The sequence below is a fragment of the Miniopterus natalensis genome, chromosome X (genome assembly GCF_054644295.1).
Source record: "Miniopterus natalensis isolate mMinNat1 chromosome X, mMinNat1.hap1, whole genome shotgun sequence".
In the NCBI taxonomy this organism is placed as follows: Eukaryota; Metazoa; Chordata; class Mammalia; order Chiroptera; family Miniopteridae; genus Miniopterus; species Miniopterus natalensis.
In genome coordinates, this window is record NC_142103.1 from 19,445,691 (window position 1) to 19,464,039 (window position 18,349).

The 18,349-nt window shown below is 36.9% G+C and overlaps 1 protein-coding gene across 2 annotated transcripts in view; it reads left to right on the forward strand.

Moving 5' to 3' along the window:
* The first annotated feature begins 610 nt into the window (after nucleotides 1-610).
* The window catches only part of LRCH2 (leucine rich repeats and calponin homology domain containing 2), an 87,929-nt gene continuing 70,190 nt past the window's right edge, over nucleotides 611-18,349 (forward strand). For both annotated transcript variants that reach the window (XM_016213557.2, XM_087829449.1), the window contains exon 1: nucleotides 611-960. In XM_016213557.2, the coding sequence (XP_016069043.2) occupies nucleotides 615-960 (346 nt within the window). In that variant the 5' untranslated portion in view covers nucleotides 611-614. The remainder of the gene's footprint in view (nucleotides 961-18,349) is intronic.

Below are 18,349 nucleotides of genomic sequence, written 5' to 3' on the forward strand. Positions count from 1 at the left end.
CACACACACTGAAACGAGAGGCTTCCTTGAAAACATATGAAAAGCCTTTTCTTATTTTGGAATTCTAACTTATGGAAAATTCATATGTGCTTAAAACTCGATGCACTTCTTTTGCACCAATATTCCTCCCCAAATGGTCCCCAACGTTTTTCTCCGTATTAACACTGATACGGATTTCAATAAGGTGACTGACTGATGGTCCTACGTGCTGTTTCAATATACTCTAAAACGAGTCCCTTTCATCCCATCTAATATATTTGCCTTTGTTTCGCAGAACGAAAAAGGTGAAGCAACTTAGAGATTTGGAGACATATCTCCAAATGACCTATTGTTACGCTGGCGTCGCTTCCCAAGATTTTGGTACCCAAAGCAACGGAACCGGGATTTAGCATCCTTCTCCCGGATCACACATTTCTTAAAGCAGGCGTTCTTTCTGCACGTTTCGACGTCGTCAGTTCTCTACCCAACACCTCCTCCGAGCCCGCCCCCCGGTTCCTTCCCACTCTACCTCGCCCCCCCACCCCGCCCCCAGCATGCGCATGCGTTCTAAGAACCCCCTACACTCACGGCAGAAGCTGAGAGTATTGTCGGGGGCTATTCTCTCTCCCAGGAACATGGCGGCGAGTCAGGGAGGTGGTGGTAACAGTGGGGGCGGCGGTTGTGGTGGAGGTGGAAGTAGCGGTGGCGGTGGCGCGGCCGGAGGAGGTGGTGGTGCTGGAGCGGGAGGCGGCGGCGGCGGCGGGACCCTGGTGCTGCCCATCTCGGTACCGACTCTTTTCGGTCAGCCTTTCCCCAACGGGCCGCAGTGGAACCCGGGGAGCTTGCAGCCTCAGCACACCGCGAGGAGCCTGGACCGGGCCCTGGAGGAGGCGGGCAACTCCGGCATCCTGAGCCTCAGTGGTAGGAAACTCCGAGACTTCCCGGGCTGCGGCTACGACCTGACCGACACCACCCAAGCAGGTGACAGGACGGGGCTGTGGGGTGGTGAGAGAAAGCTGGGTGAAGAACGGGGAGGTGGGGAGAGTGGGTGGCTGCGTGGCTGCGTTGTTGGACTCTGCTGGTCTGGGCGGGTGCACCCGGCGGCGATACTGACAAAGTCGGAGCAGCTTGTGAATGTGGGGGGCAGAGAACGGGCTAGGGGAGGGGGGGGGAAGAATGCTGATTAAAGGGTGTATGAAAACCGGGTGGGATGTGAGGGATGAAAGAGCATTATTGTTAAAGCGAGTTTCCCCAGTAAGGGGTGGGGAGGGAGGTATTGACACCTTCCTTAATGCACTTCTTCCAACTCTCCTGGATGTTCCCCTCTTCCTCGGAGGCGGGGGGGGGGGGGGGGGGGAGAGACAATACATAAAATGATAATCTATACATATTCCTTAAAGGCATACGTGCCTGCAAGAATGGTATATCCCATTTCATAGTACAGCAGCAGTATTGCCACGGTTTTTGTGTTCTTATTTTGTGTGTTTTAATCGTCTTACAATATTCTTGCCTTCTTGTCACGTATGTCTTAAAGACCGAGATTTTTCATTTTCCTGGTGTTGGGAAGGTAGTGGTGCTTAAATTTGTATTTGCTGCAAATTAAATCATCAATCACACGTCTGGTTACCAGGGGCAAGAATCCTTGTTTCATGTTAGTCTTAATTTTTATAGCAGAAATAGCCCAAAATTTTAAGGGCATTTTTTTGAAACATAATTAACTCTATTCTTTATGGAGTTGTGGGTTAATGGTTTATCATTTTGGATGAGAAATTGGCTATTGTAATGTTCTTAATATACTTACTCTCTGGTACTCTTTGTTGTGGATGGCATTTTTTGTTATGAACGCACTCTCTTTCCCCTGTGCCTTATAAACCAATGCTGACTATTTTAGGTGTCTTTCGGTGTAATGAAATGGCTTTTTTGCTTTTTGTAATCATTAAATTTGTTATTTATATGTATTTTTTCATCCACTTTGCTGAAAGAAATCATGGCAAAATTACTTTAATAGATGTAGTAATTTTGAAACAATGTAATAAGTAAATTCACTCATGAGAGGTAATAAATGGCTTCTTATTTTCATAATAACACAATTTCAGTGTATTCAGTTTCTAGCTGTTAAATCAAGGTATGTGTTTGGAGAAGGGTGGGGAGAGGAGGACAACCTAAAACTGAAGCCTTACATCCTAAAATAATTCTTTTAGGAATTATCCTAAGAACTATAAATGTTTATTGATCGCTTATTTTGTATTTTGGAAAGCACATTTGAGTACTTCCTCCTTCACTCTGAACAGATTTCCTAAACAGTATGTTCACATATTCATGAATATATTGGCAAGATATTATACTACTTGGTAGGTTCTTCAAAGGCTTCAAGATAAATGGTTTCAGACTGTGTCATTATTGGTATATATTGTTTTGCTTATTGTTCTTTATAACCTATGAAGGATCTCTCTATCTGTAGGACAAAGTTTAAGCATCTTAGCTTGGCGTTCAGTGCTTTCACTGTCTGGCTCCAATTTACTGTTGCAACTTTACCTCCCCCAAAGCTCCTACATAGAACCCTCTGTTCCAACTAGGTTAACTCCCTGTCCCTCAAATATATTTCATGAATTTCTGCCTCATCTTTGTACAAGGTCATCCACATGCTTGGGATTTACTTCCTTTCTCCACCTATTTAATTTTGTTCAAGGCCCAGCTTTTCCAAGAAACTGTCTCCAACTCCCTTAGTACATAGCAGTCTCCTGTTTCTTTGAGTTCCCATGGTATTTATTGTCTTTACCATTTGCGTGCTAGAGCTGGCTTTATTTTCTTTTTATGTTTGTGTCTTACTGTCCCAGAGGAGATGGAGAGCTCCTTAAAGGCAGGGAATAAGTCATACACTGTCTTCTCATTATATATTGCTTATGTTGTACTTGATAACATTTTTCATAAATACGAATATCATGTGGTTATAATTGTTTGCTTTTAAGCCTTCAGTTGGTTTTCTGAGGCAGGCATTAACAGAAACCAGAACCATGTTTGTTCTTGGTAAAGCGTTCATTTGTCATGAACTTTATCAGGGTCTAGAGTAACACAGCACTTTCTGAGATAATTCTACTTCATTTCACTTTTTTCCCCCACTTGAATGTATATTCCTTGTGGGAACTGTTCAGAAGTTAGATGAGAAATCTGTAAGTGGCTCATTTGCCATTTTTTTGACAAAATTCAGACATGAACTATTTAGGGGCAGTATTTTAGTGTGTAAGGATATTAGTATTTGTTATGTATAAATGAAAGTAGGTACACTGGAACTGAAGAAAAATAGAGCATGTTTGACATTTTACATACATACATACACATATACACACATACATATACATATATGCATTGTGTATCCTTTGTTTGATGAGCTCAGTTGTTTCTTGTAATTGCTATACTTAAAATGACTCTCAGTGGGATAATGGTTTAGAACAAAACTGATTAGATTACCTTATAATGGTTTATTGGATTGAGAAGAGACTGGAAAAAGGAAAAATAGATAGGAAGCTATTCTGTTAATCTAGGTGTGAGGTGGTAAGAATCTAGGTTAAAACAAAATTGGATAAGAAGGGGAAATTGATAAATTTCAAAGGAAGCGGGGAGGGCTTTTTGCATTATTTTGCTGTTCCTTACATATACAAAAGATGAAATAGGCCGGTGGTTCTCCACCTTGGCTGCACATTAAAATCACAAGGGAGTGTTTTTCTTAAACAAAACAAAGTAAAACTATCCCTGGGCCCCACCCCAGACCAATTAAATTGGAATCTCAGGGGCCAAGAGACTTTTTTTTAAAAGTCTTCCCAGGTGCTTCTAATGTGCAGTCAGGTTTGCGAAACTCTAAACAGCTAATTTTTTTTAAGGCACTCAAGAAATATTTATTGTTTGAGTGACTGAGAACTGATAAAAGTTTACTGACAAACCTAAAGCCACTTGTTAAGAGGGTCAAAACCCAAACTAGGAACTAAGTGTTTAAGTTCTAGTTGAATATTCTTTTTAGTAGACTTGTGTGATCCAGAGACCCTTTTTTTTTTTTCATCATATGATGTCTACAGACTTTCCAGGAAGCTATAGTTTCTTTAGTTCCTAGGTATTACTGTGGGTTACATTTAATACTGTTCGATAAATCTGCATTAAGAAAATAGTGCTCCCAAAATGTGTAGCAGTAAACTCTTTTTTTCTTTATTAATAGTCTTGCTATGAGGGAAAATGGATAGTAGGTAGCAGTTGGCAAAGTTTATCTTCAGTGTCTTTTTACCTCTCTGCATTTCTGGTGCTTGTTTTCCTTCACCTGCCCTCTCCCTCCTGCTGCCTTTCTTGTTTCTTTTTCCCTCTTCAGCCTCACTCCCCCTGAGTGCAAAGCTAACTAATTATGGCAGCCTTTCCAGGAGATTAACCTTTAATAAGAGAGTTTGGTAATTTACTTGAGTCTCCCAATTGATGGTTTGTGCTTGTGACCCTTTTGAATAGATCTGCCTGCCAGATATTTTTTGATTACAATCATCACTCACATAAAGAAATAAAAACAAGGATCAGTAAGTTGATAACCCATTTTAGGAAAGTAGCTGACTCTTGTAATGTCCCGTCTTTGATGATCTATAGGTAGGCTTGGCAAGGCAAAGGGAAATTGTCTAGAACGTTTTAGTCTATCTGGATACTGTGATAATGTGTTGACCTTAAGAGGGCTTCAAAATGATTTTAATGGCTACCCTAACAAATTCTGAAACTTTTCATATTTGGCTTTGTCACCAGTGCTACAAATCAGTGTGAGCCTACTTGCAGCTGCTCCCTCTGCTTTTTTATACCTCTTTATATCCATAAACAATAGGTCTGTGAAACAGATTTATGAATTCTTACATACATCTGATTGTGCTGTGTCCTGATTAATCACATGTTTTCCTGTAAACCAAGAGTCAACTCTAGTATTTCCTACATGTGCTGGTTCACCTCTTCAACTGTGGGGCATGGTTCATTGTATCAGGTTGTAAAATGGAGCCAGATAAACTTTGCAGCATCTGATTTTTTAAAAAATTGACTTACTTTTTTAAAGAGAAATTTTAGGTTCACAGCAAGATTGAGCAGCAAGTACAGTGAGTTTCTACACATGTATAGCCTTCCCCATTATCAACATCCCTCACCACAGTGACACATTTGTTACAATTTATGAACCTCCGTTGACATATCATTATCACCCAAAGTCCCTGGTTTACATTAGGGCTGATTCTTGGTGTTGTACATTTTGTGGGTTTGAAAAAATAGATAATAACATGTATTAACCATTAAATGTTGTATGGAAGAGTTTTACTGCCCCCAGAATCCTCTGTGCTTCTCGTATTCATCCCTTCTCCACCCCCACCCCCACCCCCACCCCCTGGCAACCACTCATCTTTTTATTGTTGCAACATCTGATTTTGTTACATAGGTGAAGGCCCTCTCAGTGTATTCAGTGGAATGAGGTTGTAATTGTGATTTTGTGGCCTGATTCAAATGTCTGCCTTGTTTTCTGTAATAAATATCTTCTTGAAAAATTGAATGTGAAGCACATTTTGACAGTTGACTTACATTTTAATTGCTCTAGATTGAATTTGAATTGCCGGACCTTGTAGTGATTTATTTTATTCAGTGATGACTTCTATAGCATAAATAGTTGCCTTTTTATTTCTTTTTTTTGCAAGTTAACATTTTAAAATAAAATGTTATCTTAAATTGGAGGGTACGTCTTTCATTAAAATAATACCAGTTATATGGCTCTTTATAAATTTTGAAGCACTTTCATATATATTATCCGATTGCAGTCTAATAATAACCCTGTGAGCTTGGCAGAGTACATAGTAATTACTCCTTCTTGTTGAGAGAGGTTAAGTGATTTGCCCAAACTTAAATGGCTAGTGTATGACAGAGTGTGGGTCAGAGGCCAGGTTTTCCAACTCTAGCTAGCACTCACTATTCAAGGTGTTATTTCCATTGTAACACATTCTCTCCTTAAAACAAAACTATTATTAAAATAAACACTATGCTCATAAATAGGTTATTTATTCTGAAAAAATAAATGCTTGTGTAACTTGATAGGTTATATAGTTTTGTTTGTGTGCAGTATGTTTTGTTTTGTGTGTGGTATTTGCATAACTTGTCTTCATGTCTCTTTCTGATGATTTTAAAATAGATTCATTAAGCAAGCATTTATTGAACTCCAACTTTGGAAACATGATTATGGCCAATAGAAAAGAAAGACATGTTTTTTGTCCTTGGGTTTATAAAATAGTTGAATGTGTTAAGTTATATGTGTAACAATTAGCAAAGAATTATATAACAGTATTTAAGATTGTACACTTCTATAAAATATACAGTAAGTAACATGGAACTCTGGCATAAAGCTTAATTTTATTGGGGGTTAAATTAGTTTGAGAAAGCTTCCTGTAAAGTTAGGTATTTCCTGACTCTTGAGTAAACAATCATTATGGGATCAAGTTTTGATTAGGCAGAAGGGACAGTTGCAGAATTTCAGGAGAGAAGTCGCATGGATACAGAGTTGAGAATGACCTTGTGTGTTGCGGGAAGATGTTAACTAAGGCTTGCTCTGTGTTTTTTCAAACACACTTAGAGGCTCAGAGGTGGGAACTGGTGGGGAGTTCAGTGTTAGAATGCAAGAGGAGGAGGGAGGACCTTCATTTGAAGACAGGGGAAGCAAGGACAGGATGGGGAACTGTTAGCCATGGAAGAGAGGAGTAACCTGACTTTTGCTAACTTGAAGGTGAAGGGAAATGTCTGGGGATACTAATGCCTTAAGTTTTAATCTTAAAGAAGTGAGGCAATGTCACCAGGGAAAACAAGCTTGATGAGCATAAGAAAGGTCCGCAGTAAAGCAAAATGCTTTAAGGAATCCGTTTGGAGAACAAGTCACAATTTAGAATTAGGACTGTGTGGTAAGCAGCTAAATTAGTTGCTTTGGGAATATATGAGCTTATCATGTTTTCTGAAAAAAAATTATATTTACTGTATTATAGGCAAAAGAACCTAAGTGGTTGGTTGGGATACTTCAGAACTGGGATTATAGGGACACTTTTCTTAAAGTTTAAAATTTAAAATTTTGATTTGGATTATTTGTAATATGAACAAGTATTTGCATATTTGTTATCAGAAGCATAAAGGTGGGCAAAATCCAGAACCTTATTGGCAATGTAAGAGATGATGCTGGGGACACTTTTCACAAATACAAGTAATTGTGAACTTACAAGCATACTGCATTTCTGGAAGGTAGTATTTGTTTAAGTTTCAAGACACAGTGAAATTTTGCCAAAAGGCATAGCATTCTCCAAGCCCATCCCAGTAGCCCACTGTTAGGGATGCTTAAACTGTGTGATGCCCACGCTCATTCTACTGAAGCCGTTTATCATCATGACCTAGAAAGGGAAATCTTTTAGTTTTCTCTACACTTTGGGTATATTTGGATACTTCTTGAAGCATTGTGATAATCTTAATCAGTTCTTGAAAAGTTTCAGAAAGTTTTGTCTGCTTCCCTTTTATAGATAAAAATACCTTACACTCCAGGAAACTATTTAATATAATTAAAGGAAACTGTACAAGTCAGTTTTATAACAATAATTTAAGTTGTGTTTAGTCTTACCTTAAACTAGTGTACTCAGTCTGCTAAAGGTTTAACTTTTAATCTTTATATTTCCCTGTTTAAAATAAAATGTAAATTGATAGCATTCCACCTAGAGAATACCAGTCAATGGACTATAATGGATAACTTAAAAATGGATATTTTCTAATGTATTTTTAAAAGAAAAGTTGTTTTTTCTAAATAGGGAAGTAAGTCCTTTCCTGTTTGCGGAAATTGTTGATTCTGTGTGCTCCTATAATCTGTGACAGAGATTGTTGTCACTTTATCTTTAAATAAATTACTTCAGTCTCTTTCAGTAGAATTTTATGTATAATATTTGGGATTCAAGGTGACAAGAGACAGAAATAAAGTAACTGTGGCATAAACTTTTATTTGAACTCTGTGGAGATCAACCAATTCTGGAACAGTTGTGAATTTGGATTTCACTTAAAAAATGGCTTCATTAAATGATTATGCCCCTAAGAGATTCTAAAATGTGCAGCGTAGAATTTTTCCCCTCTTAAAAAAGTAATTACAGTGTGTAAATCTTTAATACTTTGAGCTAATTGGCTGGGGATGTCTGGGTCAATGGGAAATCAATTACTTTTAAAGATATTTATAAACTAAAAATGGTAAATTGAACATAGATAATTGTCTCCTTAAACTACTTTAATGAGTTTGTAAGAATGGGTTTATCATATCTTTTATATATATGGACAAGGTTGTAAAGTTGCTGCCTTTAAGGAACTTATGATTTCATAGTGGTATAAAATAAGTACTCACATATCTATTATATAGGCTAAATTGATGGTTCATGACCAGGGGAAGACTTGCCTCCAGGGGATGATATTTGGTAAAATCTGGAGACACTTTTGATTGTCACAACTTGAGGTTGCTACTGACATCTAGTGGGTAGAGGCCAGGAATGCTGCTAAGCCTCCTATAGTGAACAGGATTGCCCCGTACCACAAAGACTTATCTTGTCCAAAATATCAATAATACCAAGATTGAGAAACGCAGTGCCAGAGTAAGATAAGTGTCATAAGCGAAAACAAAGTGCCGTGCAAGTTCAAAGAGGGAGAGATGACATCTTATTGTATTGGTAGAACATCAGAGAGGGATTTGTAAAGGAGACCGAGGATGGGCCTTGGAGGATCAGATTTTATAGTTATTTATAAAGGGAGCAAACTAAATGATAATTGACATCCCAGAGTGTCTTCAAACTCAAAATATCAATAAAACAAAACAACTCTTGTTATTGAGCCCAGACCCCCTGGTCATCCAAACCAGAAACTTGGGAATGATTCTGAACCCTTCCCCTCTCTTAGTCTCTATATCTAGTTAGGAACTAAGGCCTGTTGGTCATAGCTCTTTGAATAGCTTTCAGATCTGTTTCCTTCCTGACTGTTCTCACTGCCATTGTTGTTCAGGTCTTTCTTTCCTCACCTTTAACTGGACTCATCAACAGTTATCCTGCATAATCTCTCTGTATCATTTATGCTTCAAATCCAGTTGTCCTTCACATTGTGGCCACAGTACTCTTTCTAATGTGCAAATCTGGAGTCAGTAAGCCAGCTCCTTAACAATATGTTGCTTATTCCTTGTTTTGAACATTTAAAAATGTGAAAACAGCCCTGCCAGGCATGGCTCAGTGGTTGAGCATTGACCTATGATCCAGGAGATCACGGTTCGATTCCTGGTCAAGGCAGATGCCCAGGTTTTGCGGGCTTGATCCCTAGTAGAGGACGTGTAGGAGGCAGCCGATCAGTGACTCTCCCATCATTGATGTTTCTATCTCTCTCTCCCTCTTCCTCCCTCTCTCTGAAATCAATACAGATATATTTTAATTAAAAATGTAAAAACAAGCTAATACATACACTATGCTTTATATAACGTAATTTTTATTTTATTTTCCAATTACAGTTTACATTCAATATTATTTTGTATTAGTTTCAGGTGAACTGCATAGTGGTTAAACAATCATACGCTTTACAAAATGGTCCCCCCATTATTTCCAGTACCCACTCAACAACATACATATTTATTACAATATTACTGACTATATCCCCTATGCTGTATTTTATGTCTCCATGACCATTTTGTAACTACCAATTTGTACTTTTTAATTTCTTCACCTTTTTTACCCAGTCCCCCAACCACCTCCCATCTGGCAACCATCAATCTGTTTCAGTTTTGTTTGTTTGTTTGTTTTGTTCTTTAGATTCCACATATCAATGAAATCATATGTTCTTTGTCTTTATCTGACTGACTTATTTCACTTAGCATAATACCCTCTAGGTCCATCCATGCTGTCACAAATGGTAAGATTGTATTTAGCCTTTCATCACTAAATATGATGTTAACTTTGGTTTTTTCATAGATGCCTTTTATCAAGTTGAAGAAGTTCCCTTTTATTCCTCATTTTTTGTAATGTTTTTTATTTTTATTTTTTTTTATCAAAAAGGGTATTGGATTTTCTCAATGCTTTTCCTGTGTCTATTGAGATAACATATGGATTTTGTCCTTTATTTCATTAATATGGTATAATTACATCAGTTGGTTTTTAGATATTATAACCATCTTGCATTCCTGGCCTACTTGTTCTTCAGTTTAGTTGCATACTGCCCCAAACTCTACATTCCAGCCTACTAAACTACATGGTGTTCCTTGAAAGTACCCTTGCTATTCCATGTCTCCATTCTACCCCCCATCCTCGCTCCATTGTTAATGTCCTTCTCTCTGTTTTCTACCTTGTGAACGCCTATTAATCTTTTATATCCCACATCAGTCTTTTCTTTATTTTCCCCCTTTCCTCTCATCTTCCACATATAGTGATTACTCTATACCTCTATTATAGCAGCTGTGATCCTTTGCTGCAATGAATGTATTTCCTCTGTTATAGCATTCATCATCAATTTAGTAACTTTTCTGGAAGAAAATAAGCACTACCCCACAATAAGCACATACATGGATTTCAGAAATGTTAACAGAAGAAAATGTGCATTGTAAAATCAAAGAAATGTGACATTTATTTACATTTCTTATTTATTTTGAAGTTCTTTGAATGTAGTTACTTTGTTGTCACTCCAGCACACTTAGTATAGTGTATGGTGCATAGTAGGTGTTGAACGGATTTGTTCAGTTAAGCCTGGGTGCCTTTTCAGGTCTGTCCGCAATTTGTCTCTTTCCTTTTCCTCTGTGTTTTCCACTACTTCTTATATATGTACCCTCTTCTCCAGTCAAATTGGACTCTTCATTGTCTCCCTGACTTTTGTTTTTACTGCTTTGTTATATTATCTTAAAAATGGGAAAACTATTAGAAACAAAAAGAAAAAAATAACAGCTTATTATTGTTTCATAAGGAGAGATGATTATTAAACTAACTGTTGCAAATTAGCTATGTTTTTTATTGTCATATTACATTCTTGGATATGTTTTTATTTTAGAATAGTTGGTTGCTTTTAAATATTTAGGGTAATAAAATTGATTTTAAGAAATGTTTATGACATTAAATAACATGTTTGGTTTTGAAAATACAAAATTATAAATGCTTTGAGGATTAATATGTTGTTTTAAATAAATTCTATCTTTAAAAATCATATTTGTAGATGAAGTTTAGGAAAAAATGGGAGATAAATGCACATTTTGTTCTTAGGTTTAGCAGTTTTCCTAGTAATATAGCTGTAAATTGTTTAAAATTGTGTTTTCGCATGTCTTGGTCTAGTTTTATCTTCCATTTGCCCTCTGCAAAGCTAAGGTCATGAATCTGCTGCCTTCAAGTTGCAGTTTATCATCTTCAGTAGGATCAGAGCTTAAAGGCCCTCATAAACAACTGTTCTATATGTTCACCGCTTCTTGTTTTGTAAAAAGCTTCATCCCCCCATGACTGAATTTTCTCAACATTTATCTATGGAATGTTGTTGCCTTAAAAGTCTTTCCATTGCCTTGCCAGGCCAGGCTCGGCGGTTGAGCATCAACCTAGGATCCAGGCGATCGGGGTTCAATTCCCGATCAGGGCACATGCCTGGGTTGTGGGCTCGATCCCCAGTAGGGAGCGTGCAAGAAGCAGCTGATCAATGACAAATCTCTCATCATTGATGTTTCTCTCTCTCTCTCCCTCTCCCTTCCTCTCTCTGAGATCAATAAAGATATATTTTTTAAAAAAAGGTCTTTCCATTATAGTCTATTATATATTCTCTTTCCAAGTTGTTCTTTCAGCATTTTCCTTATGCTACTGTTCCACTTAAGAAAAATATTTTATATAATGATTTTTTGAGACTGCCTAATAGTCGGTTGTATGGATGTGCCGTATTTAATTTAACCATTCTTCTATTGTTAGATGTTCAAGTTACTATTTAATATGAGCATACAGCCAGGTGCAGTTGCAATGAATGTATTTCCTCTATTCTAGCATTCACCATCAATTTAATAACTTTTCTGGAGAAAAATAAACACTAAAAAAGCTTATATTCCTTTCCCGAAGAGTAATTTAAACTTGAGAGTAGATAATGCATTCTATAGCAAAGTTCCCTGTAGTGTTTGGTTCAATGCTGTGCCTCTCTGCAACAGTTGATAGTAAGTGCTTGTCAAATTTCTAAACTTAAAATTATGGGAAAGAGCATGACAATTTTATATACTGACTTCTTGTTTTATGTGTGTAACATAAACTAGTGGAATAGCTCTGCCATGGTACCTTGGTGATATTGCACATCTCCACGAAGTCCACATCGGCAGGGCTCAGCCACAGCCTGACTCAAATCTTGGGGGAAGAGTCTGTGATACTCTGTGGTACATGGCAAGATAAATAGATGACATAAGGCCATTTCTTAATCACTCTCCTATCTGTGGGAGGCTGCCCCAAGGTAATTTATTTGTCTCCTTCCCTCATTCTGGCAAGGGATGGGACATTCTCTGTTCCAGCTGTAAGTATAAAATTGCAAAGTTGCAATCTAGAGTTGACTCCTCAGTAACAGAGCAGCCCACTGTGCGTGTTGTCTGTCACTTGGTCCCTCTCTCCAGCTTTGTTTTGTGGGACTGGGGACATAGGGGACTGACACCATACTGATCATGCTTTCTCTGTTTGTGTTAGTAATAAACTAAACCCATTTGGTCTTACTAATAGCTGCCAGTGTGCTGCTGTTTAGGGGCCCCTTGATCACTTAACATAAACTAATGGGTTTTTCTTTGGCATGGTTGGTGGAATTTGTCATTACTTTGTAATTAGTTTACTTTGACTTGCTTTTAATTTCGGCATCCAGTATTTGTGCTTTGCTGTTGAATAGCTCAAGTAAGGATGATCCATGCTCTCTAAAGACAGTATTTTTCTTAAGGAGCACCGTGTAGTAGATTGGCTGTAAAATCTGTCTTAATCTGGACACATCAAAAATGAAGCATTGAGTTTTATTTAGCATTGGTAGTTTGCACTTGTTTTTTTGTTTTGTTTTGTTTTGTGTGGGGTTTTTTACTCTTTCAAGGACTACAGTACTTTTGTTTTGGAATCCAAAGTCTTCTAGAGTTATCCTGGGGAGTCAGTTTGATGCATAGTGCTCTCATATTATATTAGACTTCCCTTTCTCATGTAGTAGAAAAGTACTTAGGTGTCTTGATTAAGGCAATAAAAAGTATACTGTATAAACAGACCCATTTGATTTTCAGTGACTAGTTGACCTTGACCTAGGCAGAAAGAACATTAATGTCAGCTTAATGTCATGTGTCAATTGAGATGTGTTGGAGATAGTCAAGATGACATGTCTAGCCATTGCTTACTTCATTAATCAGATTAATTGTAACAATACAGCTTTTATAGTTTTTGGGTTTTTGATTTAAAAAATAATTTACATTAAAGCATGATTTTGACATTATAGATTGCGTATTTTCATAGTAATGTCCATTCTAAAAATTATGACATAGTAGTATGGCAGCATAACATGACTCAACATAGTGATAGAAGTTTGGTAGCAGAACAAGTTGTGCGCCATAATGATTATATATAATACCAACTTATTATTAGCTTGTAATTGTATAACATTAATTGTGTTTTTCTTATAACAGAAACAATGCCTGCTTATTGTAGAAAATTTGGAGAATAAAAGCATAGAAAAGAAAGCACAAATCACTTGTCATTCCACCAACCTTGAATAAATATTAACACTTTGGTATATTTTCTTCATACCCCCACACTCATCACCTTGTACATACCTGTAGGTCTTTATATGTATACGTAGGAGTGTATAAAATGTACGTTTTTAAAGGAAACAGTTGATTCATACTATTTATATAGTTTTATGTTTTATTTTGTTGAATTTATTGAGGTGACATTGGTCAATGAAACCATGCAGGTTTCAAGTGTATCATTTTATATTTTAAATGTTCCAGTTATTACCCTGTGAGTATTCTTATATACATATTAAGGAATTAAGTCTATAATATCATTTTTAAAGGCTGCAAGATATTCAATTTTAAGGATATACCATACATTATTTAGCCTTTACCTATTGTTGGACATTTAAGTTGTTTCTAATTTTCTATTATTTTAAATAATCCTAAAATGTACATAATTTTTATGCACAGTTATTTGGTTTAAAACTGCTAGCGACTTAATTCTTGGATCAGTGGGTATGAACATTTTTTTTAAAGGATCTTGATTCATACTGCCAAAATTGCTTTTAAGACAGGTTACCTTGTTTTGAATCCCCACCAGTGATGTATGGAAGTATTCAGTTCAAAGGAGCGTTGCCAACACAGAGTAATATTGTTAAAAACCTTTAAAGCTGTTGGGTGAATTATGGTACCTTATTCATTATGTTTCTTTTGCTTAGCAGTGAGATTGAACATTTTCATGTGTCTTTGATAATTTTCACTTTTAATCTGTTTATGTCCTTGGCTCAGGTTTTATCTATGAGTTGTTGATAACATTTTGCTTTTGATAGACTGAAGTTTTCCTTTCTTTTTAATGGAGCTAAATCTAGAAATCTTTTCATTTGTGAATTATTCCTTTATTTGATGCTTGGAAAGTCTTTCCCTATTATAATAATAAATGACTATTCACTAAAATATTTTTCTAGTTTTTTTATGGTTCATTTTCAAGTTTATCTTTTCCTCCCATCTGGAATTATTTTAGTAAAAGTTATGTGATGAGGTTATACATTTGTCTTTTGAAAATAAGTTTTTCAAGAACCATTTAATAAATAATACTGCATTGATTCGAAATGCCAAATTGACAGTATAATAATAAATTTTATAAGCATTAAGCATCACTTTGATGTTTGAATGTCATTACCCTGTTCATTAGTCAATGTTTCTTGGTGAAACTGAAACACATTGTAGAATTTCCTACAGATAACTGTGTGTAGAGCTGCCCTCTTCCTTTTATTCAAATAAAGTCTTGTCCTTCCACGTGGCTTAATAGTTGTATGACTCACAGTCCTTTTCTCACTGAGCATGCAAGTAATCTGCCCTCTGGTTAGCAGCTGTGGTTTCTCTTTGCAGCATCTGTTTTTGTTTGCACCCTGGCTTCTCAAAGTGCCTGTGCTCAAGCGAAGCCTTCTATGATTGGTTGCTGCAGGTCAATGAGGTCTGCTTATTATTGTTTCTCATAATTGTTTGCTTTAGACCTTTTTTCTTCATTTTTCTAATGTCTACACTTTTTTTTCCTCTCCACTGTACTTATGGTTAATATTTTAAGCTCATTATGGGGTAGCTTAGAAATTCTGTGACCTGTACGTCTTACTCATTCAGCAAGGCGTCAGTGTTATAGATCGACTTTTCATTATCTTGTCCTGAATGACAGGACAACACCCTTGTCGGGAATACTGTATCAAGAAATCACCTGTTTTTGCAGGGAGCATCTGTTGAAAGCACATGCCAGAGCCATGGGGTTGTCATTTCCCATCAGGCTCCAACATCAGAGTCTCCAATACTTCAAAGACACTCTCCATTCTTGCATGACAGACAGCTGCGGTGCCTCCTGTTTCGTTGTTGCTTTTGTTTCTAGTCCTGACATTTCTTTTGATGAAAAAACAGATAAGGAAGCATTAATATTTAAGACCATATTAATCAGACTTTAGCTCACATTTGAGTAATATCAGTTACTGAAGAGCACAGAAAAAATTTTTTTATCTTCATGTTAGGAAATAACTTAGTTGGTTGATTTTATACACTTTCCTAAAGACATATAATTCTGGTATATATTTTCCATGTCATGGGAACTGAATATAATAGTTTTCATCACTTTGTTTTGTATCTTTATGAACATTATATATCATTATTTACAAATTGATATTTTCCCTCTCATTTCTGTTGCTTCCTCTAGGGATTTTAGATTGTTACAGAATATTTACTGATTTTCAATAGTTCTGAGATAGTGAGGAATAGTAATGAAGTGATTTTGACAGTGTTTTATAGGTAATAGTAGAATCTGAATACAGCTCAGATCCAATTTAGTGCTAATCTGCTAAGTAACAGTTACCTATTCTTTTTCAGTCCGTAAGTTATGTAAACACTGAGATATACCCCAAAATGATGCAGTACTGGTCCCACCACAACAGCTTTGTAATAAGTACAATTTCAGTAGAACTAAGTGGGGGTGATTCCTTTTGCATAATTCCTTTCACTGATGTGATATTACCTAAACAGTTTTTGGTGTTAGAATGGAACTGTGATTGGGACTGCTTAGGGTTGGTGTCTGGGCTTTTTGCCTGTCTTAACACCTAGTACCTAATTCATAGGGCTTAATGGAATTTTGTTTGAATGAATTACATAGAGTATGAGTCAAGCCAGGATGCTGCATGGGAAATAAGGGTGATAAGGCTTGGAAGGTGAGGATCGGGATTTGCCTTCCTCTATCTCAGACTCTTAAGTGTAGGACCACAGAGAATTTGATACTTAAGATATTTAATTACTTTACCTTGTATATTCTCTGAGGCTGCAACTTCTAATCTCTGCTCAATAAGGAATGGTATTATTGGGAAATAATTTTTCATGGTTCTTATGTTTCTGCATATCTTGTGAGTGAGTTACTAACTAACCTTTGTTCAGGACTGTCTTTTGGAAGAATGAGATAGTTTCTCTCTCCAGAGCAAAGGAAAATCATGCTTACTGTCCAATAAAATAAAGATAATGCCTCCCTTCCAACAAAGTGCAGGAATGCTTACTGCCTATTATAAAATATTTGGGTTCCCTCAGCTCAGAGTTCCTGTCCTATAATTTGATGTGCTGCATGTGTAGGTATCCTTGGTACTAATCTGTGTTGCCCCTGTGAGAATTGGGGGGCAAGGGGAACTGATACAAACAATGTTGCTCATGCCACTTGCTGTGCTGCAATAAGGTCCTTTGGAGTCTCATGCCATCTGCCAGCATCTATACAACTGTGTTAGACTAACTTGTTGGCATGCAAATAGGGTAAAGTCTTAGATCCTTCAGAGTTCCTTTTTTTTTTTTTTTTAAATGAAATTTATTGGCGTAGCATTGGTTCACAAAACCATACGGGTTTTAAGTGTACAATTCAATAAAACATCATCTGCATACTGCATTGTGCACTTATCGTCCCAAGCAAAGTCTCTTTCTGTCCCACTTTTCCCCCTCCTTTGCCCACCTCCACCTACACTACCACCACCCTTTTCCTCTGGCTGGCACCACCCTGTTGTCTGTGTCTTTGTGTTTTATATATGTGCATAATCTCTTCACCTTCTTTCATCTGGCACTCCCAATCCCTTCCCCTCTGACAGCTGTCAGTCTGTTCCATGTATCCATGCCTCTGTTTTTATTTTGTTCATCAGTTTATTTTGTTCATTAGATTCCACATATAAGTAAGATCATATGGTATTTGTCTTTCTCTGACTGGCTTATTTCACTTAGCATAATAATCTCCAGGTCCATCCATGTTGTCACAAAAGGAAAGATTTCTTTTTTTCTTTTATGGCCAAGTAGTAGTCCACTGTGTAAATGTACCACAGCCCTTTTTTTTTTTTTTTTTTTTTAATCCACTTATCTACTGATGGGCACATCAGAACTTGGCTATTGTAAATAATGCTGTGATGAACAAAGGAGTGCATATATTCTTTTGAATTAGTGTTTTGGGTTTCTTAGGATATATTCCAGAAGTGGAATCACTGAGTGAAAAATAAGTTCCATTTTTAATTTTTTGAGGAAACTCCATATTGTTTTCTACAGTGGCTGTACTAGTCTGCATTCCCACCAACAGTGCATGAGGGTTCCCTTTTCTCTGCATCCTTGCCAGCACTTGCCATTTGTTGATTTATTGATGACGGCCATTCTGACAGGTGTGAGGTGGTATCTCATTGTGGTTTTAATTTGCATCTCTCTAATGATAGTCATGTTGAGCAGTTTTTGATATGTCCCTTGGCCACCTGTATGTCCTCTTTGGAGAAGTGTCTATTCAGGTCTTTTGCCTATTTTTAAATTGGGTTGTCTTCTTGGTGTTGAGTTGTGTAAGTTCTTTCTATATTTTGAAAATTAACCCTTTATCAGATGTATCATTGGTGAATATGTTCTCCTATTCAATTTGTTGCCTTTATATTTTGTTGATGTTTTCTATTGCTGTGCAAGAGATTTTTAGCTTGATGTAGTCCCATTTGCTTATTCTTTTCTTTGATTCCCTTGCCTGAAGTGATATATCGGCCAAAATATTGCTACAAGAGATGTCTGTGACTTCACTGCCTATATTTTCTTCTGTGGTTTTTATGGTTTTGTGACTTACATTCAAGTCTTTTATCCATTCTGAGTTTATTCTTG